Source organism: Suncus etruscus, chromosome 7 (assembly GCF_024139225.1).
Source record: "Suncus etruscus isolate mSunEtr1 chromosome 7, mSunEtr1.pri.cur, whole genome shotgun sequence".
In the NCBI taxonomy this organism is placed as follows: domain Eukaryota; kingdom Metazoa; phylum Chordata; class Mammalia; order Eulipotyphla; family Soricidae; genus Suncus; species Suncus etruscus.
In genome coordinates this window covers 57368664-57390822 of record NC_064854.1, presented here as the reverse complement: position 1 = coordinate 57390822, position 22159 = coordinate 57368664, and the positions used below count along the sequence as shown (strand labels likewise).

General features: G+C 43.9%; 1 protein-coding gene across 3 annotated transcripts in view; it reads left to right on the top strand.

Annotated features, from left to right (window-relative positions):
* The window catches only part of RABGAP1L (RAB GTPase activating protein 1 like), a 369153-nt gene extending 356756 nt beyond the window's left edge, over positions 1-12397 (top strand). For all 3 annotated transcript variants that reach the window (XM_049776425.1, XM_049776426.1, XM_049776427.1), the window contains 5 exons: positions 1144-1248; positions 3927-4010; positions 5659-5730; positions 11036-11233; positions 11782-12397. In XM_049776425.1, coding sequence (XP_049632382.1) covers positions 1144-1248; positions 3927-4010; positions 5659-5730; positions 11036-11233; positions 11782-11937 — 615 coding nt within the window. In that variant the 3' untranslated portion in view covers positions 11938-12397. The remainder of the gene's footprint in view (positions 1-1143; positions 1249-3926; positions 4011-5658; positions 5731-11035; positions 11234-11781) is intronic.
* Positions 12398-22159: the final 9762 nt, after the last annotated feature.

Genomic DNA, 22159 nt, shown 5'->3' with positions numbered 1-22159 from the left:
TGACCACTCAGATAGCTGAGATAGGGGAGTATTCTGGTCACCCCAAAGGTTATCTGGACAATTTGTGTAACACTTGGGGGATGTTTTGGTGTTGGCAGGCCAGAGACTGCTTCTCCTGTGGCAGCCTCCACCCTCCCTCTCACCGTCCTGATCCACACCAGAACTGAGACACTGCACAACCAGAAGCTGCAGGACAGGTCTTGCCTATGGGTTTCCTGCTTGTGTGGCTGGCAGTGAGCTGCACATGTGATCATCCTCATTACCAGTTTCTAAACCTGCCCCAGGAAACACGGAGGATTTTAAAGTGGGGACTAGTAGAGCTGGAGCTATGGAGCTCTGTGAAATCAATCCTCAATCTCCAAACCAGGACACTGAAGAGAACTGGGTCTGAAAGCAAATGCCAATGCAGAAGATAAGCCATACACACTGAAGGGGGTGAAACGCAATACACAAGCCTTCCTCTCCTAAGAAGCAGGCAGCTCAGTGGAGAAATCCAGAAAGGCCAGAGAGTGTTTTCCTGAGACTGGGATATTAAAAGAATCAGACCACACCCTGGGGTGGAGAATAAATGGTATAAACACCAATCCAAGGTGCTATATTCAAAGATGTTTTCAATCAATGAGTAACAAGGTATATACTGAGTGAGATGGCATCCCATTATTCCAACAGGGTTTATCTGAGACTGTCCAGACCTGAGTTCTCTGAGCTCTCCTGGCCTTCTCTGCCTGGATTCCTGCTCCCAGCCTTACTATACTGGGGTTTGTTTCTCCTCTCTGCTCCCCACCCTGTAGGAGGAGCCCAGGGCCCAGTTTAGCTCACCTAGTATGATACTTTCTCACTTGGCAATTGCCTGTGGGTCTGCCCGCATGCCCCCTCACCCTAGAACTGCCCCTCAAGAGCTGCCTCTCAAGCTCCTCCTCATTTACCCCACCTCAGTGTGTACTGCTGGGTGTCTGGAAGCCTCCAAGAGTCTGACTCCCCTCCTGACCTATTAGATGCGCCACCCTCAAGGGCTGGGTTGGGAGGATGGTTTCTAAGGTGCACTATGCTGGAACCAACCGGAATTATAAATGGGGTTTGGGGAGAGTTGCCCTTCTTCCCCCTCAGAACTGTCCTGTGCTCTGACCTGTGCTCTGATGGTAGGCAGAGGACAAGGCAGATGTGCTGAATAAGGAGCTGCTCCTCACCAAGCAGCGGCTGGTGGAGACAGAGGAGGAGAAACGGAAGCAGGAAGAGGAGACAGCTCAGGTAAGGGGCCACATGTGCCTCTCCTGGGTATCCTGCTTAGGGTACAGAACCTGTCACCAAGTTAAGTCACTTAATAAAGGGGAAGTATCAGAGGCATTGAGCTCTAAGATTTCTGGCGAAGGGGGAGACTACAGCCTCCCTGCGGTTGCACTGTTGAGACTGGTGCTTTCTCTGAGCCTTGTAATTCACATTGTGGTCTGAGAGCTCCATCAAATGGAGATTTCGTCTCCCAGCACCAAGGTTGTATCTAGGGAGGCTAAATTGAAGGGTCACAGAGTGTGTTCCAAGGTCTGATGGGTGCCAAGAGGTGCTAGCCTTTGCTGCAGGAGCACCCACACATGTGCCCAGGACACACTGGCCCAAAGGACTCAGGATGTCTGCACGAACCTTCCACCTAAGCTCCACATGATGACCATCTTTTCTCACCTCTGTTCTGCCTCCTCAGGACACTTGCAAACCTTCCAAGCCAGTGCGTCCTTTCAAAGGAGGGCAAGGGCACAAATGTACAGCAGGGAGGGTGTTTGCCTTGCATGCAGCCAACCCAGGTTCAGCCCCCAAGCCCCACAAGGAGTGATTTCTGAGAACAGAACCAGGAACAAACCCTGAGCATTTCTGGGTATAGCCCCAAAAACAGTTAAAAAAGAGTGTACCCTTGACAGCATTCATTTATCACTTTCCAGGGTCTATAAAAAGTGTTACATAGTTTTCAAGTTGGAAAATGATGAAATGACTCAGTAGTTACTGTGAGCTTAGGTTTTTGTAGGGGGGCATGGTATTGAGACACACCAGTGGTGCTCTGGAGTGACCCCTACCCTAGGTAGTAGGGTACTGTATGCAGTGCAAGGGATCATACCAGGTGGGCCCCTGAGGTTTGCCTTAGGCAAACATGTGCTGCCTCAACTTCAATCCTACCTCTCCTGCCTCTGGTTTTTCAGCTTGATCTCAGCTTTTTTCTTTCTTTTCCTTACTTCCTGCATTTTGGGATCTTCTTCAGTACTTTAGGTAAAGATAAAACTGAGCAAAAGAACATATGTAAGGGCCAGAGTGATAGCTCAGTGACAGAGCCTTGTACACAGCCTACCAAGGACGAACTTGGATTCAACTCCTGGCATCCTATATGGTCCCCTGAGCATGCCAGGAGTGATTTCTGAGCACAGAGCCAGGAGTAACCCCTGAGCGCCACTGGGTGTGGCCCAAAAGCTAAATAAATAAATAAATGTATGCAGGCAGCTGTGTCTGTATCCTTTCATATTCATTAATGCATCCTAGTATGACTCTCGTAAACAAGGAATTCAGATTCCATCTAGTCTACAAATTCCTGTTGAACATTAGGATGTGAAGTTGGGCTTCTCCCATGCAACATTACTTGTGAATGATCTGTGGGGGTAGCCCCTTTTCCTGCCTTGGGTGATTGCACTGTCTTATCTCCTCCTTCTGCTGCCAGGCTGGTTCTGTCCATCTGGCTCATGACTGAAGAATGGACTCCTTATGGATGTGGAGATGCCAGGCTATAAAAATAACCATGGCTTAAAACAAATTACCACGATTTATTTTTTAAGTAGCTTTGGTTTTAGGTTGGTGTTCGTAATTTAGTATTCTGTTTTGGGGGGCCTCACACCTGGTGCCACTCAGAGGTTACATGTGGTTCTGCACTCAGAATTGCCCCTGAGGACCATATTGGATGCCCAGAATCGAGCTGAGGTTCATTGGGGTTGGCTGCGTGCAAGGCAAAGACCCTACCACTGTGCTATCACTTCGACCTCATAATTTGATATTCTTTTTTTTTTACCCTCCTTTATTTTTATTTTTTGCTATTTCTCCCTCTATGCTTTTTTATATCTTTATTTAAACAGCTTGATTACAAATATGATTGGAGTAGAGTTTCAGTCATGCAAAGAACACCATCCTTCACCAGTGCAACATTCCCATCACCAGTGTCACAGTTCTAATTCAATATTCTTATGACTGTTGCTCCTTCTAGTGTGACTTTGTTTTGCATCTCTGAAGCTCTTGTTTTCAGAAATACTTAGCTTGCTCTGTCTTATATTCTCTCCAGAGAGATGGTGAGAGCAGTAGCCAAGGGGCAGGGCCATGTGTAGGAAAGCCTAGAGTTCTTTCCTCAGTGGATCTGCATTGCCACTGTAATTCTTCAGATCCTCTCCCTTAGGGAGAAAGGTACCCCCCAATGACCACCCCTTTCCCTGTGAACTTACAGTTAGTAGCAAGCAGACAGATTAGGCAAGGGCTGCTCCTGAGTCTTGTACATGACAGCACTTTATCTCTGGAGACAGTTAAGCTTTCCAGGTATTAGAATGCAGCTTCAGGAAGGAAAGTTTTACCATCAATGCCACTGGCTGTAAGTCAGGCAGACTTAAATAAGTATTAATGGAAATCATATAGATAATAGATACCTGGGGCCGGGTAGGTGGCGCTGGAGGTAAGGTGTCTGCCTTGCAAGCGCTAGCCAAGGAAGGACCGCGGTTCGATCCCCCGGCGTCCCATATGGTCCCCCCAAGCCAGGGGCGATTTCTGAGCACATAGCCAGGAGTAACCCCTGAGCGTCAAACGGGTGTGGCCCAAAAACCAAAAAAAAAAAAAAAGATAATAGATACCTGTAGAAGTGATAAAGAGATCTGATTTGTGTGACTCTGAGTGTTTCTTTCTTTCACCCTTTCCAGTTGAAGGAAGTCTTCAGGAAACAGCTGGAGAAGGCAGAATATGAGATAAAGAAGACCACAGCCATCATTGCTGAGTATAAGCAGGTAAGGAAGGGGTTGCTGAGCACAGACATTGTCTTCGGTTTTTAGAGCAGTGACTATAGCGCCCATTAAATCTGGTAACTTGCTGACTTCTCAGCTGTAGTGGTTGTATCTGCTGTTAACATGGAAGGTCTAATGACACAGGACATACTGGGTGCCTGATAGTGGTGAAGTCAGTGAGCAGGAAATTTTGTTATTACCAGTGGGACTTTCTCTTTCTCTGCCTGCTCACAGCTCAGGACACTCCCTGTATACGTTCCTCAAAACCTGAGCTGGGACCATCTGCATCATTGCTATCTGGCAGGTATGGCACTTCAGTATAAAAGGGCAGTGGGCCCAGTTAGTCAAAGATAATGGAAGTGTAAAACATAATCTACAAGCAGACCACAATCGGAATTGGCTATATTTCAAAATATGTCAGTTCATTTTAAAGGGTAGTTGTAGGATTGGCGAAAATCCAGAAGTTCATTTGTATTGTTTGCAGGTAAATTCCTGTAGAATTATTTTTCTTTTGTTTTTTTGGTCCACACTTGGCTGTGCTTTGGGATTACTCTTTCCTGTGCACTCAGGGATCACTTCCTGGTGGACTTGGTAACCATCAGGAATAAGAGGGATCAAATCTGGGTCAGGCCCTCACAAGACAGTGTCTTATCCACTATCCTATCTTTTTAGTCCAAATTCCTGTAGAAATTGGAGACTAAACTCAAGAAGCAGACATGGTCTCTAGAATTATTTTTGAGTGGGATGGAATTTTTTCATGTTTTGTGGGGTTTTTGTTTTTGTTTTTTTGGCCACATACAACCATGCTCAATGGTTACTTTTGGCTCTGTTCTCAGAGGTCATACCTGGCAGGCATTGGGGACCCTGTGGGATGCAAGGATTGAACTTGAGTCGGTCACATTGCAAGGCAAATGCTCTATCAGCTGTGCTATTGCTCTGGTCCATCATGTGTTTTGATAACAGAGTAGTTCCTTTGTTTTTAAAATAAATTTCACTTTAAAATTTGACATCCACTGACTTCTATATCCCATTTATAAAAACAAATCTTAATTCATGAAAGTGGGACTTCCGTTTTCCTTTGCTTTGAAACCATGTATTATTCTCTGGTCCTCCTTAGCACCTAAACTTATAATCAGTAGCACCCAAAAGTTATTAGTGAGTGGGTGCTCTCTGGAACCTTCCAGACATGTTCACAAAGTTGAATCTGTTTGTTTCAGAACACAGTTCTAGAAAGGCACAGAGTGGGCTCCCAGAAACAGTTCTAGATTGTTTCCAAGCCTTTTGATTAATTTTTTATTCTTTCTCAATCATTTGGAAGGCTTTACCACTTCTTAAGGAAGCCTTCATACTAAAGACAGCAGCTCGCTGGGGATCTTTCCATCAGATTCTCGACAGTTCAGCCTTGTACAGAGCAATTTTTCCACAGAGATTCTGTCAATGGGTCCCAGTGTAAGGACAGGCTGTGCCTGGACCTCCCCCTGAAGGCTGAAGCAGAAGGGAAATGGAATCCATGGTGCCTTTCTCCTCACTCTGTGCATGTCCTCACAACTCACCGCACAAGGGACCCTCCTGGTAAATGAGATGCTGAGTAACAACAAGGCTCACATGTGGCAAGAATCATGTTCTAGACAAGCTCTTTTCCTCCCCTTAGATCTGTTCCCAGTTGAGTACCAGACTGGAAAAGCAGCAAGCAGCCAACAAGGAAGAATTGGAAGTGGTCAAGGTGAGACTCTGGTGGTCCAGGGCAGGCTCAGCCCAGAGCTGTGTGCAATATGTCCACTGTCAGCCACCTCTCCCATGTTCCTCCTGCACATGACGCTCCCAGCAGGCAGACGGGATGGCTTAGAGGCTTCCCCCACATTAGGATACTGGGAACCCTTGCCCAATTGCTGTGGTTATGGGGATTACCTCATGCTCTCTTGAATAGCAAACCCCTCGGGCATTGTCAAACAGCAGACACTAGGTAACCAATGTTTTAGAGCTTTTTAAAGAAAAGTTATAGCATTTATTTAAATGCTGTGCCACCTGGTGGTAAAACTACTGATTGTGTTTTAAAAAGCTAGCACTTTATACTCTAGAAAGCTAGTCAGCCAAATGGGTTAATAATATTAAGAAATGTTGGTAAACCGACCTCTTGGGACCAGCATTACAGAAATAATACTAATTATACTAGAGTCATGTTTCATACGAGTTGATAATTGCATTCCAGGTACTTTACAAATTGGACAAACTGTTAGCTTCTCTAAGCTGTATTTTGTATTCTGTAAAGTAGAGAAACAATACCTGCCTTCTTAAGGTAATTTTGATGGTAGTTTTCTCATTTCTGCTCTCATAGCCTCTTGTGTTTTATTGGCTTCCATTCCATAGTTTTTGTTTCAGCAAGATCCTCAGCATTTCCTCCCCATAGTCAATCAGAGATATCATATAACTTGTATTACAGGTTGAGTCTTCAGGGCTATCATCTTGCTCACTAAGTGTGGTGGGGTTCTGTGTGGCTTTTCCATATGACCTTTGCCTCCAGATGTGATTTTTGTGTGTTGTGTGGTTAGGTGACCAGAGTTAGAATGTCAGTGTATCCTCTGTGAAGGGCCATGAAGTGAGGAAATTCAGGGCCACAGGATGGGGTCAGGGAGGTGTTCCTGACCTGGGTGTGAAATGACAGTGTTCCGAGTTCAGCTTCTAAGCTTTTCATAAGGTAACTTTGTCGATTTTGCTTTTAGGCCTCATCTGTTGATGCTCAGGGGTTACTCGCAGCAGACTTGAGGGACCATAGGGGTGGAGAGAATCAAAACTCCTACCCACTGTACTATTGCTCCAGCCCCTCATGCTATGAGTCATTTTTGAATGTTAGATAAGATTGCTTAACTTAGTACTTAGCACACAGTACATGTGCTACAAATATATTTCTTATAACATGAAATCTTGCAGCAGACAAATTAAAATTAAACCATTAACCTGAGTTTATTTTTATAGAATTTGGTTATCTTCAACCTAAAACCTGCAGAAATTTTGGGATTCACATTTTAAAGTAAGGTCAACCTTGCCTTTTCCATTCTTTTTTGAGAAGAGTGGATGTAGGCCACATCCAGTGGTGTGCAGGGACCATATGCAGAACTGGTGTTAATTGTGTGTAAGGCAAGTGTCTTAACCCCAGTATTATATCCCTGGCCTGGCCTTTAATCATTTTGTTAACATGCTATCCTGAACAAAGCAAGGATTTATATTGAGCAAGTACTTTTTTGGGGGGTGAGGGGGAGGTGAGTGAGGTTTAGCCACGTCTGCCAGACTCAGTAACCACCTGCATGGAGTTCATTCCAGAGATTGAACTCATGTTGGCCACAGGCAAGGTAAATATCCTACTCCCTGTACTATCTCTGCCCCATCCTCAAAGCATGTACTATTGTGCATAGTTATTAGATGTTAAAGATCTATACTATAGGGTCCGGAGAGATAGCACAGTGGCATTTGCCTTGCAAGCAGCCGATCCAGGACCAAAGGTGGTTGGTTCGAATTCCGGTGTCCCATATGGTCCCCCGTGCCTGCCAGGAGCTATTTCTGAGCAGACAGCCAGGAGTAACCCCTGAGTACTGCCGGGTGTGGCCCAAAAACCAAAAAAATAAAAAAGAACTGCCTGACTCTGGGACTGGCCTGAGCTCAGCGGTTACTTCGTGATCACAAAGCTTTGTTTTGTTCTTTTTTTTTGTTGTTGGGGGGGGGAGGGTTTGGCCACACCAGTGACGCTCAGGGGTTACTCCTGGCTATGTGCTCAGAAGTTGCTCCTGGCTTGGGGGACCATATGGGACACCGGGTATCGAACTGCGGTCCATCCTAGGCTGGTGCTGGCAAGGCAGACACCTTACCTCCACAGCCACTGCGCCGGCCCCACAAAGCTTTGTTTTGTAACCAATCACCTCTGGTGGTTCAAGACCTTCGAATGCTTTCCAATTCTTGGGGTCAGAACAGTGGCGCAGCGGTAGGGCATTTGCCTTGTATGTGGCTGACATAGGATGGACTGCGGTTCGATCCCCTGGTGTCCCATATGCTCCCCCAAGCCAGGAGTGATTTCTGAACACATAACCAAGAGTAACTCCTGAGCGTCACCAGGTGTGGCCCAAAAACAAACAAACAAACTTGATCCATACTTCACACCTTGCATGAAAGTCAATTCAGAGATGATCAAAGACCTAGAGATGGGGCCGGAGGGATAGCATGGAGGTAGGGCATTTGCCTTGCATGCAGAAGGACGTTGGTTCGAATCCCGGTATCCCATATAGCCCCCCGAGCCTGCCAGGAGCGATTTCTGAGCGTAAAGCCAGGAGTGACACCTGAGTGCTGCCAGGTGTGACCCAAAAACCAAAAAGAACAAAAAAAAGACCTAGAGATATAACTGGAAACTATCAAACACATTGAAGAAAATATAGACAGAATGATCTAAGATTTGAACCTCAAAGACATCTTTAGTGATCTGATACCACTGGCAAAGACAACAAAGTTAAAAATAAGCAAAAGGGACTACATCAAGTTAAAGTGCATGTCAAAGGAAACAGAGACTAAAACTCAAAGACAGTTAACTAAATGGGAAAAAATGTTCATATTCAGCAACTTCAGATAAAGGCTTCATATCCAATATATATAAAGTACTGACAAAGATCAACAAAAACAAATTAAAAACCCCTATCAAATGGGGAGAAAATGAACAGACACTTTTCAGAGGAAGACAAGCAGGAGAACAATAGACACACAAAAATGTTCAGTGTCACTTTTCATTAGAGACATCCAAATTAAGACAACAATGAGATATCAGCTCACACCAGTGAGATTGGCATGTATCAAAAATAATAGTATCTGTGCTGGTGAGGCTGTGGTGAAAAAGGAAATCTTAGCCACTGCTGGTAAGAATGTTGTTTGGTTCAACTCCTGTGGGAAACAGTGCTGGAGGCGGCTTCTGCCCTACAGCCATCAGTGGAATTTCAATGATTCCACTTCAGGGAGAGTGGGTTGCATGGGCAGCGAAATATGAAATATGAAATAATGAAACCACACAAAATAAATTGTATGGGGACACATGTCTTCAATAGATATGAGACAACTTTACTTCCTCCATGTTGATAAATATGTACAAGTCTCTGGTATGAAAGGCATTTTCGTGCTGACAAAAGGCAGGAGTCTTAGTAAAAGGGACAATGATAGCAGGCCCTAGAATATACATATCAAAAACTAGCCCATAGAGGTGAAAAGAATCCCGAGCTATAAAGGGAGGAAGTAACATAAGGAGAAGGAGGTGTTCTAGTTTAGAAAGAAGGTTCTTATGACAAAGGATGAGAAACTTGTTTTGCTACAATTTGGGGACTAGCCCATAGCAACTAGCAAGGTGGATAGGAACTGTTTGTTGCAGGGGTCTCAAACTCAGTTTACCTGGGGGCCACAGGAGCCAAAGTCAAGGTGATCCTGGAGTGCAAAGTCAGTAGTAAGCCTTGAACATTGAGGGGTGTGACCCAAACAACTAAAACAAAACAAAGCAAAAAAAGATTCCTCTAGGGCAGGGCCACAAAATGTTGTACGGAGGGCCGTTTGTGGCCCGCAGGCCGCGAGTTTGAGACCCCTGAACTAGAGGCTGAAACTAGAAAAGCGGATTTTCATTTGCACTGACCACTATGCTTTAGAAATGCAGATTTATCTGGCCAGCGGGGGAAACTCTTAGCAGACTTTTTGGTGCTGAAAATTTCCCAGTCATAGACTGAGGCCTGTAATTTTGGCCCATATTCTTGTAAGGGAGAGAATGTGCCAGATAGTAAGAAAGAAATTGTAATGTCACTATCATGTCATGAATATCAAAAATATTGCCAGTAATTCAAGTTGGGGGTATACTTAATGTACATCAATGGCCCTGCTGGCTAAAATATTTCTTGGGGGAATATCAGCTCACTGCACCAGGAAAGTCAATAGACACATCTGGTGGGCTTGCTGCCCATATAATGGAGATATCTATGCTGCATGACATGGCAAAACAGGATGGAGAGTCCTTAGTAAATTTAGAATTGAGCTCCATATGACCCAGCAATTCCACTTTTGGGTATTCTGTCTCCAGAATTTAAAAATATTTATTCAAAAGAGAAAAAAAAAACAAACGTTTATTCAAAAGGATGTATGCACACCATTATTTGCTGCTGCAATGAGTACAACAGCTAAGATATAGAATGAACCTAGGTGTCCAATGACGAATGGATTATGAAAGTGTATATATACAATGAAATACTAAGCAGGAATAATGAAGTCACGCAATTTACTGCAATCTGGTTGGAACTGGAAGATACCATGTTGAGTGAAGTAAGCCAGAAGATGAAAGACAAACACAAGATGATCTCATTTATCTCTGGTATATAAAATAATTGTATTAGGAAATGTAAGATAGTAAAGGAGGATGCCTAGAACACCGTTGACTGTAGAGCCTTTGGAGGAAAACAGCAGATAAGGAAGGCAGGAAAGAAGATGAGAAAGGGAAGTAATGGAGGGTCAGGGTTTTGGTTATACTATTGTGGGAGAGTGGTAGCTATATATCCAAAGCACAGACTGACTCAACAAAATGGAAAAAATAAGATCTAAGCAGAAACTACCGAAAACAGTGGGAGGGGAAGATTGGTTGGGGAGTATGGGAGCACTGGTGGTGGGAATGGTGTTGAAATATTATATACCAAAAACTCAACTATCAATAATTATGTAAACCACCATTTTTAAAATAAAAACTTTTGGGGGGGGTCACACCCGGCAGTGTGCAGGGGTTACTCCCTGCTCTATGCTCAGAAATCGCTCCTGGCCGGCTTGGACAACCATATGGGATGCCAGGATTTGAACCACCAATCTTCTGCATGCAAGGCATGCTATCTCTCAGGCCCCATTAAATAAAAACCTTTTTAAAAAGAATTTCTCCTTCTGAAATGTTTGATGATAAGCATTATTTTTATAAAAACCACAATGTTTTTAGAAGTGACTTATGTTCTGAAATAGTTTGTTTTTGTCGGCTATTTCAGGGTAAAATGATGGCATGTAAACACTGCAGTGACATTTTCAGCAAAGAGGGTGCTTTGAAACCTGCTGCTGGAAGCAGGGAGGACCAGGGAATGGAGTCAGACGATGAGAAGGACTCACTTAAGAAGCAGCTGAGGGAGATGGAGCTGGAATTGGCACAAACCAAACTGCAGCTTGTGGAAGCCAAGTGTAAAATCCAGGTTGGTGATCAGACAGACATTGGCAAGAGAGATTCTACCTGTATAGTTTACGTGCATAAAATGTTATTCTACTAGTCCTACATGATCTTAAACAAAGTCTTTTTTTGGGAGTGAGGGACACACCCAGCAGTGCTCAGAGCTTACTCTTGGCCGGCTCAAGGGGCCATACAGAATTCTGGGGTTTGAACCTGGGTCAGCTTTGTGCAAGTGACTGTACTATAGTACCAGCCCTAACATTACCCTTGGGAGAGGTGGTGCAGACACATTTCACAGGTGTTCAGGTGTACTCCCTGGCAGTACTCCGGATCAGATGTGGGGGGCTGTGGGATACAAGGCCAGTGCCTTCTCTCCTCTGTGCTTTCACAGGCCACAGTGAGATTTTGATTCAGTGCTTTGAGAAAGTAGATTGTGCTTTCTAGAGGCATATGATTTAGCTTCAAACCACTTCTGGGTTTTGTGGTGGGAAAGCTATGGCTTAGTTCTAAAAGCTATATTTGAGGGATGGAATGACAGACCCATGTGTCTAACTCAGATTCTTTCATTAATAGGAACTTGAACACCAGAGAGGAGCTCTTATGAATGAAATCCAAGCTGCAAAGAACTCTTGGTTTAGCAAAACCCTGAACTCTATCAAAACAGCAACGGGCACTCAGCCACTGCCCCCGCTGCCGCAGGCCAGCCAGCCTCCCAAAGAAAGCACATAGAACCAGCACAAGAGCACACCAATCAAAGCGACAGAAACCCTCGAGGCCTCTCCCAGGCCCCTCTGAAAGGAAGTGAAGGAGGCCAAAAGCCAGCCAGCACCTTTCAGTAGCTCCCTTGCACCCATGGTCCTTCTTGGGGCCATGTGCACAGCACCCTGATTTCTATTGCATACATGTTCACATGTGTTCATATGCCTACGTGGACGGCCATGTTCAGAGCCATCAGTGTTGCACATCTTTTATCTGCCTGAAGTTTTGTTGGAAATAAGTAATTCAGAACTAAATACCTTTTACTTAGACTTACTCATAATTATTTTTATCGTGCATAAGAATGGAGATGTCTTTCACTCCAATGTTAAAAGTGATAGGAAAATATCACAGCCAAAAGCAAAGAAATCCACGTAAACAAGAGATTAAAATCTAATCCTCTTGGTTTTTCAGGATTTACTGGGATAAAGCACACTGGGGAGTCAGCCTCAACTACTGTGGGATTTCCTCTGAAAAATGATTTCCTGGACAGTGGCCATTCTGTCCTTGGAGAACAGACCTGGGACCGAGAATTTTTATCTTTGACATGAGAGTGTGAATTTACCCTAGATACTAGCTAACAGGAAGTCTGATTCACTCTGACAAAGGACAAGACGACTGTGGGTTCCTTTAAAGAAATAAGTTGACCCACGGACTGCAAATCCCTGAGTATCCCTCAAATGAACACAGCTTTGACTTCCTGAAGATGGGGTCAAAAAAGAATTTTGTAAGTTACAGTAGTTGAGAAAGGCCCAGGCTCAGTGGTTGTGCTTATAATGGAACATCAAACCAGGGGTGTTTTTCATTTTATGTTGGCATATATTTGCTAAAGAAACACTAAGATTCTCTAACTTCGTTAAGGTGATGAAATGAGATATCATTAAGAGATCAGATTCACATCATCTTAGTTTAATATCAGATAACTTCCTGATTTCTGTAGCTCCTTATAAATGTATTCTTTGTTCTCCTGGATGGAGAAATATAAATGCATTTGTAACATTTTTGATCAAATACTTACAAAAAACTTTTATAGAAATACTCATCTCATGGAAAGGTAAAAGAATTGTTTAAAGTTGATGGAAATATTTTTTCAACTGTATTTAATGTGTCTGTCTATTTAAAAAGTCCTAGCATTTCCTCTGGTTAAGGGCAAAATGGAGACATATTTTCTAAGCTATTTTGGAGGCCTTTGGTTCTTTAATGCCAACCAAACTACTGCCAGTTATGTATTGTAATTTTTATTAGTACTCCTCGAAAAAGATTCACTTTTTGTCTCGAGTTAGGGGCCCCCACTCCTGGAAGAAGGAATCCAATGAGCTTCCTCATCTGAACCCTGGGAGCACGTGCTACAGTGAAGATGGGAGGTGAGGGTTGGGGCAGGGATGCTTTTCTTCTAAATAGTCATGAAACTCGGAAAGTGAAAAGTCCTCTTCATGGGTGAAGGTTTGTACTAGCTCTAACCCAGAAAGCGAAGATGGTGGTTTATTAGCTCTGTTACATTCATCAAATATTTTCCCCTGATATTTTTTATTATAATATTAATTTCCACCATTCTCTGCGTGGTGGTTTAGAAAAGTTAATTTGTGGATGTTCTTCAGTGGCTCAACAGATGCTTCACATGAGTGAAGCCCTCGCCTCAGTTTTTGGTACCAGCCCCCCCCCCCAAATACCATCTGGTATTTTCTCTAAAATATAATGGAAATCATTAATTATAATGAGTTAGGCTCCCTGGTTCTTTATGCTTTGGTTCCAAGAAACCTTGTACAAGTTGCCTTATCCTGTAGCCAGCTAAATTGGACTGTTCTTTCATGCTCTGTGAATCTCAAAGTTCTGCAGTGTTCATTTTCATTTTCTAAAAACCAATACATTCCACAGAATGAAAAATTTCCCTACATGGTAGGTAAAAGAGAAATGGAAAGTATTATGGCTAATCATATTCCCATGGACATGGCTCAGTTTCATAATCCCTTACATTTTTCTTTAAACAAAACCACCAAGTACTTATATTCCAAACTTTCTTTTAACTCTTTCAAAATATTTTACTGTCAATTAAAATCAATAGATTTTCTTTCTGCCCTAGTTCCTTTATTAGGCAACTGTATGGTAGTATCTGTATGAACATTCCCTCACAGCAATGCCTTTGAGTCTATAGCAGCAGCAGAGATAAAAAAATCCATTTTTAAAGGTTTTTTTTGGGGGGTCGCACACCTAGCAGTGCTCTGAGCAACATATGGGATGCTGGGAATAGAAAAGCAGATGAGGTGTCATTTGACAGGACCCTGGGTTGGCCCTGTGCAATGCAAGCACCTTACCTTACTATCACTCTGACCCTGAGATAAAAAGAAAATTCTAAATCTGATCTATATAATAATTCATACAATGAAGTATATACAAGGGCACTATCCCAAACCTGTTTTTCATAGTATATGGTTTAAGAATTACCATACTTTTTCTTTAAGAAAGATCAAACAGGTCTAAAATCCAGCAAATGAAATAGTCCTATTTTTCATGTTTTCCTAAGATTCATTGTATAGAATACTCCCTCCCCAAATTCAGCATTCTAAAAAGTAATTTCTCCTTATAAAATGTCTTTAGAATAATTTAAGGTATGAAATTAATCTGATGATTCAGTCCATTATGTTTTATATTCTGATAATATTGCCTAACACATTCTTTAAAGATGAAAGAAACCAAGCAGTACATATGTTTGCTGATCCCACAGCCTAAGCAGTAGTAGCCAATGTAGTTTTAAATAGACAGAACTTAAGGCAAAGAAATTCTCAATTACTTAATGTTCTGTCCAAGTGCCTGTCAGAAACATTAATAAGAATATGATACAGGCCCTTCCAATGCCTTCTTTCCATACTAACATTTGCTCTATCTATGAAGTTAGTCATTTCTCCTTCTTGGCTTTCTTAAAGTTCCCTAGTGATGTAGAAAAATAATTTTTGTATGTTTGTTGGGAATGTTTTATTTTTAAAAATATGATTCTTTCACACTATGTACTAATATTTATTTTTCCTCAAACATCTTCATTTTCTTTTCTTTTCTTTTTTTTTTTTTTTTGTTTTTTGGACCACACCCGGTGACGCTCAGGGGTTACTGCTGGCTATTTGCTCAGAAATCACTCCTGACTTGGGGGACCATATGGGATGCCGGAGGATTGAACCGCGGTCGGTCCTAGGTCAGCCGCGTGCAAGGCAAATGCCCTACTGCTGCGCCACCACTCCAGCCCCAAACATCTTCATTTTTCTTAAAATATTTTTCAGTTAATAATAGTGGCTTCGTCTCCTTGCTAAAATAATAAGACCCAGAAGATAGAGTTTAGGGCATAAAAGTGAGCCCCTTGAGGGAGTGAACCACTGTAATACAGGATTCCATTCTTTTTTGTTTGTTTTTGTTTTGGGGACCACACCCAAATGTACTCCAGGGTTACTCTGGCATTACTCGGGACATTCCTGGCAGTTCCGGGGACTGGGATGCCAGGGATCAAACCCAGTTTGGCTGTGTGCAAGGCAAATGCCCTACCTACTGTGCTATCACTTTGGCACCAAGATTCCGTTACTTTTCTGATGTCATTCTACCTACTTTTCCTGACAAGGTGGCTGGCTTGTTTCAACCATCCCTGGTTTCTTATTAGTGCTTTTCTGAGAAAGCTTAAGCAAAAAAGAATCATTGGCTACAAAAATTCAATAATCTTTTCATTAAAATGTAACCTTAAGTAGCTGTCTTAGAAATGAAATAGAAGGAAACTGAAAAGACAGAAAGGCATCCCCACTCTGGCACCATGAAAGCACAAGAATAAAGTTGGAGTCGGTCCCAGAATCCCAAGATGTCCCAATAGCCCTTTGCTTCCGTTTTTCTATTTTTGGTATTTTGCAAAACGTAAAGATACTTCGTTCAAATGGTGTGGGGGGTGGGAGTTTCTCAGTCAGCCTTGCTTTTTTCCTTGTAGCTCCTACCTTTCCTTTGCTAGGGAGGTCGCAGATTTTTCAGCACAATCTGTTTTTCTTAATCTTGTTTCTGTCCATAACTTCTCTAATGAAAACTAGTTCTAATAAAGTTGATGAACACCAAACCATGCTGACAAGAGGTAGTGAGCAACTTTTCCCTCTGTATACACTGGCCAATTAGGTGTTTCCATAAGTCCGTGTATTCTGTATAGTACACTCTAAATGTAATGTAATGCTTGTTAAGAAAAGTGCAATTTATTGTACATTGTCTCAACAAATGTTTACTTTTCTAATGGTTTTGAACTTGAATTGGATTAGTATCTTGTTTTCATGTGTGAATGAAGCCTTGTGAAATAAAAAATGTTACCAAGAAGGTTAACAGGTGACTGTTCTGTGAGCCAGTGATGTTTCAGTGGTGTTGCCAGTTGGCCCCATTAAGCATAATAAACATTTGTTCTGAAGTCTGTAGATGTGTCTTTTATTCTGAATCAGGTGTTTATGGGACGCTCAGCTTAATCTGACTCTAGACTTCAGTCACTTTAGTAAGAAAAAAACATATCCAAGAAACATTATCTCCTTGAACCTAATATGCTGTTTCCTCATGCCCCCTCCCATTTTCATTTTGTTCTCCACAGAATCTTAAGTGGTAGCACAGTCAGTTCTACTTCAAATTAAGCAGATACTAATGAGAAATTTGTAGCCTCAATTCAGACATCTTGTTTGGTCCGTCCATGTGGTATCTCAAGTACTGAGAATTTTTACATAAAAAGTCAGTCACATTTAGAGAGAGGGAGCTTGCTTTATATGCATCAAACTCACATTCAATCCCTGGCACCCCATATGGCCCCTTGAGCACTACCAGGAGTGTTCTGAGTGCAGAGTCAGTAAGCCCTGAGTGTAGCTTGGTTTGCACCCTCCACCCAATCATCCCCAAAGTTACTTTCAGACAAACCTAGTGAAGTTAGCAGTCTAGGAGGAACTTGTGGATAATCCTGCCTTGGTAGTAGACAGCGAGTTCACTATGGAACTTAAGTGTATGGAAATGTCCAGAAGGGATGTAGATTTCGGAGATAGGACAGGGTGCATAGAGCTCCAATTTGAGTGAGACTGTATTACCCCAGAGAGCACCAGTTTGTAGCAAACTTTGCAATCTTAGGTTAACTAGTCTAATGTTAATTATTAGCACTTGATCACCATGGCTCACACTTGGATACGGCTTGATTAGCACAGATTGCCGACCCAGGTTAAATCTACATGTTAAGTAGAAAAAAGGTCATATTTGGGGTTAGGAAAATAGTAAAATTATTAAGAAGTATGCAGGGCCGGAGTGGGCAGGATGCTTTCCTTGCATATGCCAGACCCAAGTTCAATCCTCTGCATCCTCCATGTGGTCTCCTCAGCCCTATCAGGTATGAGCCCTGAGCACCAACAAGTGTGGCCTAAAAACCAAAGAATGCATCTGACCCTGGTTAAATCTGACCCAAGTATGATCAGCACTGCACCTCGAGGCCCTCCCATTAAACCCTCAGCCACCTAGCCAAGGATTTCTGGGAGTGGCCAGAACCCCTAAAGAACACTTAGAAAGCCCCTCTCCTTTAAAAAGAACTCCCATGTCTGAATTAGGTTTGCTGAGTCCTGATTCTTACCTTCCCTGAAACTATACTTTTGACAAACCTTGATTAATACATGATAAAATGACTCAGTAAACTCCTCTAAAAGTTGACTTGCAAGTTCAGGTTCCTGAACAGCAAATTTGCTTAAATAGCAAGTAAAACATTTACTTTTTAATTTAATTTTTTTGGGGGGGTGTCACACCTGGCAGTGCTCAGGGGTTACTCCTGGCTCCATGCTCAGAAATCGCTTCTGGCAGGCTCAGGAGACCATATGGGATGCCGGGATTTGAACCAATGACCTTCTGCATGAAAGGCAAACCATGCTATCTCTTCAGCCCCTACTTTTTAATTTTTAAAAAGATATTTTATTGAGGGGCCGGAGCAGTGGCCCGGCAGCGTTCAGGGGTGACTCCTGGCTCTACACTCAGAAACCGCTCCTGGAAGGCTTGGGGGACCATATGGGACGCTGAGATTCGAACCATCATTCTTCTGCATGCAAGGCAAACTATCTCTCCGCCCGCCCCCCTAATTTTTTTTATTGAATCCATTGTGATTTAATCATAGTTTATTTCAAAGATACAATGAATTGGAGCCAATCCCACCACCAATGTCTACCTCCCTCCAACAATGTTCTCCAAGTGCATCCCATATCACCTTCACCCCACCCTCCCAGCCTGCCAGTATAACAGACCCATTTTAAGTTTAGATTGTTAATGTTTGGGTCTCTTGGTTCCAATGTTGTTGACTTTCACTTGGATATTTACTTCTGTTCTATTTTAACACTACCAACCCACCTGAGGTTGCTTGGCTCCTGGCTTCCATCCTTTCATATTTGTGTTTCTCCTCTTCCACTCAGTTTCTTTCCTTCTCCTCTGGGCCAAAGGTGTTTGAGACAATTCATATAGACCATTGTGTTTCTTCATGCAGTTATTCTAAATAACACATATGAAGTGATATTCTATATTTATCCTTCTTCTGGCTTACTTCATTTAACATATCTTCCAGTTCCATCCATGTTGCTAAAATTGCATGATTGCATCAGCTATGTAGTATTAAATTGTATATATGTACCACATAAAACAATTAAATAGAAATAATTTTTAATTACCTGGAGTGTGCCACTTGCAAGAATCAGAAAAGATGCTTTTGTTTTGGGGTTTTTTCTGTGGTCTGATTTTAGAAGGGCTTATTTTCCAAGAAAGTCAGTCTCTTTATCTTAGGGAGTAGCTTACATGCTACTGATGTATCTATGTTCTAATGTTTGGTATATGGTGTCTCTTGGGAGACCTTTTTTCATCACTTTGGGGCCTGTGTTCCTAGTTTCTCATGTTGACAGCAGCAATACAGCTAGAGAAAAGCTGAATTGAGTTTGCTTAGTTGACTACAAAGTAGATGTGAGATGTTTTCCATGTTGGCAGAAAGGAAAGATGAACTAAATATATGGAAGACTGACTTACAAATAAGAGTCGAGGGGCCGGAGAGATAGCACAGCGGCGTTTGCCTTGCAAGCAGCCAATCCGGGACCTAAGGTGCTTGGTTCAAATCCCGGCATCCCATATGGTCCCTCGTGCCTGCCAGGAGCTATTTCTGAGCAGAGAGCCAGGAGTAACTCCTGAGCGCCACCGGGTGTGGTCCCCCCCAAAAAAGAAAAAAAAAATTGGAGTCGAAGGCTGGCCTTCCCTAAGATGGGAGAATGAATGGTTTGTACTTTTGGTATTTTTGACGACATGTGGTGGTGTCTTGGAAACCCTGCAGCACAGTGATGGAACCTGAACTGAGGACTGTAAATCATGAGCCTGCTCTGTATTCTATGTACGCATTTTTAGGTATTGTGATAAGTGTTTTTATACAATAAACCTGAGGCAGTATGAGTACTGTCTTATTCAGTCCCCGTTTGGGTATAATGAAACCAAAATTTGTAAAACAACTAGTGACCATCATAGCCAATAAACAGAAAATGTTTGAAATCAAGCCTTTTTACCAACTCCTTTTTTTTTTTTTTTTGGTCACACCCAGCGATGTTCAGGGGTTACTCCTGGCTCTGCGTTCAGAAATTGCTCCTGGCAATTTGGTCCCCCATGGGGGACCATATGGGATGCTGGTATTCGAATCACCATCTGTTCTGGATCAGCTGCGTGCAAGGCAAACATCCTACCGCTGTGCTATCTCTCTGGCCCTTTTACCAACCTCTTAACAGCTGCTTCCCAACTCATCCTAACATATATTAGCAAGTACATTAAAAACTCAGATCAATGGACACAGATGACCTGGGTTCAATCCCTGGCATCCATATGGTACTCAGAGCCCAGCAGAAGTGATTCCTGAGCACAGCTGGGCGTGTCTCAAAATAACAAAAAGGAACACAGATCCCCCTGCTCCAAACTTTTAAGCATTATTTAGCATATGCTTATTGTGTTAGTCCCTAAATAAACAAGATCATGCCTCTTCACTACTGATTTTTGGGCCAGAGATGGGTTGGGAATGGAGAATTTGGAAATGCCTATGTACACATCCCTGGCCTCTCCCAAAAAGCTGGTGGTAGTCCTTTCCCAGTTTTGGCAACTAAAAATATTTCCGGGGTGGGGTGGCAGAGTGATAGCACAAAGGTGTTTGTGTTGCATGAGGCCAACTTGGCTTCAATTCCCAGGATCTCAAACGGTCCCCTGAACACAGCCAGGTATGAATGACTCCTGAGCACCACCAGTATGGCATAGAAAACAAAAAAATAAATAAATAAAAATCTCCAGTACCTGAAAGACAGTAGAGGAAGTAAGGCAAAGGCATTTGCCTTCACACAACAGACCCCGTTTGTTTCTTAGCATTGGCCAATGGGCACTACTCAGTGAAACCAGTTCCCCACACCCAAATCTCCACATAAGTCTAGCTGCCCTGCCAGCCCAGTGACTGCAGAAGGACATTTCACGGGGTGAAAGAACTGAGAAATGGGCTGGAGGTTTCATACAATCCATCATGGGGCCACACCCCCAGCCCTCAACACTTGGGTTTACCGAACGATGACTGTCCTAGGGCAGAGGTCGGCAACCTGCGGCTTGCGAGCCACATGTGGCTCTTTACACTTTTAATTTGGCTCTTCTGTGTGCCGGGCGGCCGCTCCAGGAATCAGGACTCTGCTCCTAGCCTGTCAGTGCGCGCCCTGTGTGGTTCAAAATAAATTTCAATTGTGGTTTTGGCGAGATTTGGCTCAGTTGAAAAAAAGGTTGTCGACCACTGTGACCTAGGGAATTTGGACAGCCCTTGAGCACTCATTCGGTGAGAAGGCCTAAAAGAACTGTTTCCTTCCAGTCTACCTGTTTGTACTCGCAGGGACCCCCACTATTGTAGCCCTTATGGCTAACATCTCCTGGACATTTCTGCTTTTCTCATCCAACCCAAACAGAGCTGGGATGAGCCTTCCTGGGGTGACTTTCAGATTGAGAACAGAGTGAAACAGAATCTGAGATCACCTAGGGAAAAAGCCGTCCAGTGGGTGAAAGAAAGCCAAAATCCCTGTCTTTCGAGCTGGGTGCTAAACTCTGCAGAAACCTAACTGCAGGAGAGATCCTGGATTACATAAATGTTAGGAAGCCCAGACTTCATTCCAAGCCTTTGAGGAGCTACTGGAGGTCAAGGGGGAGAATTTCAGAGGCGAATGGTCAATGGCACAGAGCAGTGGAGAAGTCTTTTAGGAGGCTAAGAACTTGTGGGGGGGCAGCAGAGGCGGCGAGAAACGGTTGGCCTCAACATTCTGGACAAGGAAATCTTGCTACAGGATGGGTTGTGTGAACTGAAGCAAACCAGCCTGACACCAGGCAACTTGTTTTGCATGAATGAAACAGTAAGGGAGGGCAGTGTTTATGCGGCATTGAAGCAGAGCCCGGAGCTCAGGGGTGAAGATATCCAGTGGTTTGGGTGGGGAGGCCCTGGTGGCGCGGGAAAGAAAGGGCAACGGAAGATGCATCCACCCAGGGCTCTCTCCTGGGCTTTGGCCAATGCACCTCCCGCCCAGGGAGGGAGCGAGCGCATCTGCGACCAGCCGGCGCCTCGCGCGCCCCCTGGCGGCCGGACCGACCCCTCTGACCAGTGCCAAGAACCAAACCTCGGCCTAGCTCGAGCCGAACCCCGTCCCCGCCTGACTTCCGGTTTCCTTCCCCTACGTCCCGTTCGAAACTTCACGGCAGCTGTCTCTTCCCTTCTTCCTCACAGAACTGCGGGAGCCAAGACCCTCGGCGCAGGGTCTATTCTTTTAAAGTATTCCTTTAGGGGTTTACCCATTACCCCCCCAATGAAGGTCCTCTTCCCCGTTTTGATCCCCTTCCTTCCGGTTCACTCCTCCCGGAGGATAAAAATGGCTGCACACTAGACCCCGAGACTGCGGAGAAATCTCGTCGGCTCGACTTCCGGTCTGGAGCCAATGGGCTTGCTTCCTTTACTTCCGGGGCTGGCTCAGCGGAAGCTGCAACTGCGCCTGCGCCGTGCAGATCAGAGGCGTAGGCTGCCGCAGTGCCGGGGCGGGGCGGAAAGAGACGCTCCTCTCTCGGCTTTTCTCGCGAGAGTTCAACGGTCAACGCCGGGGTGGGCGGGACCTCGAAGCGGGTGGGCGGGGCCACGCGCGGGGTGGGCGGGGCCTGC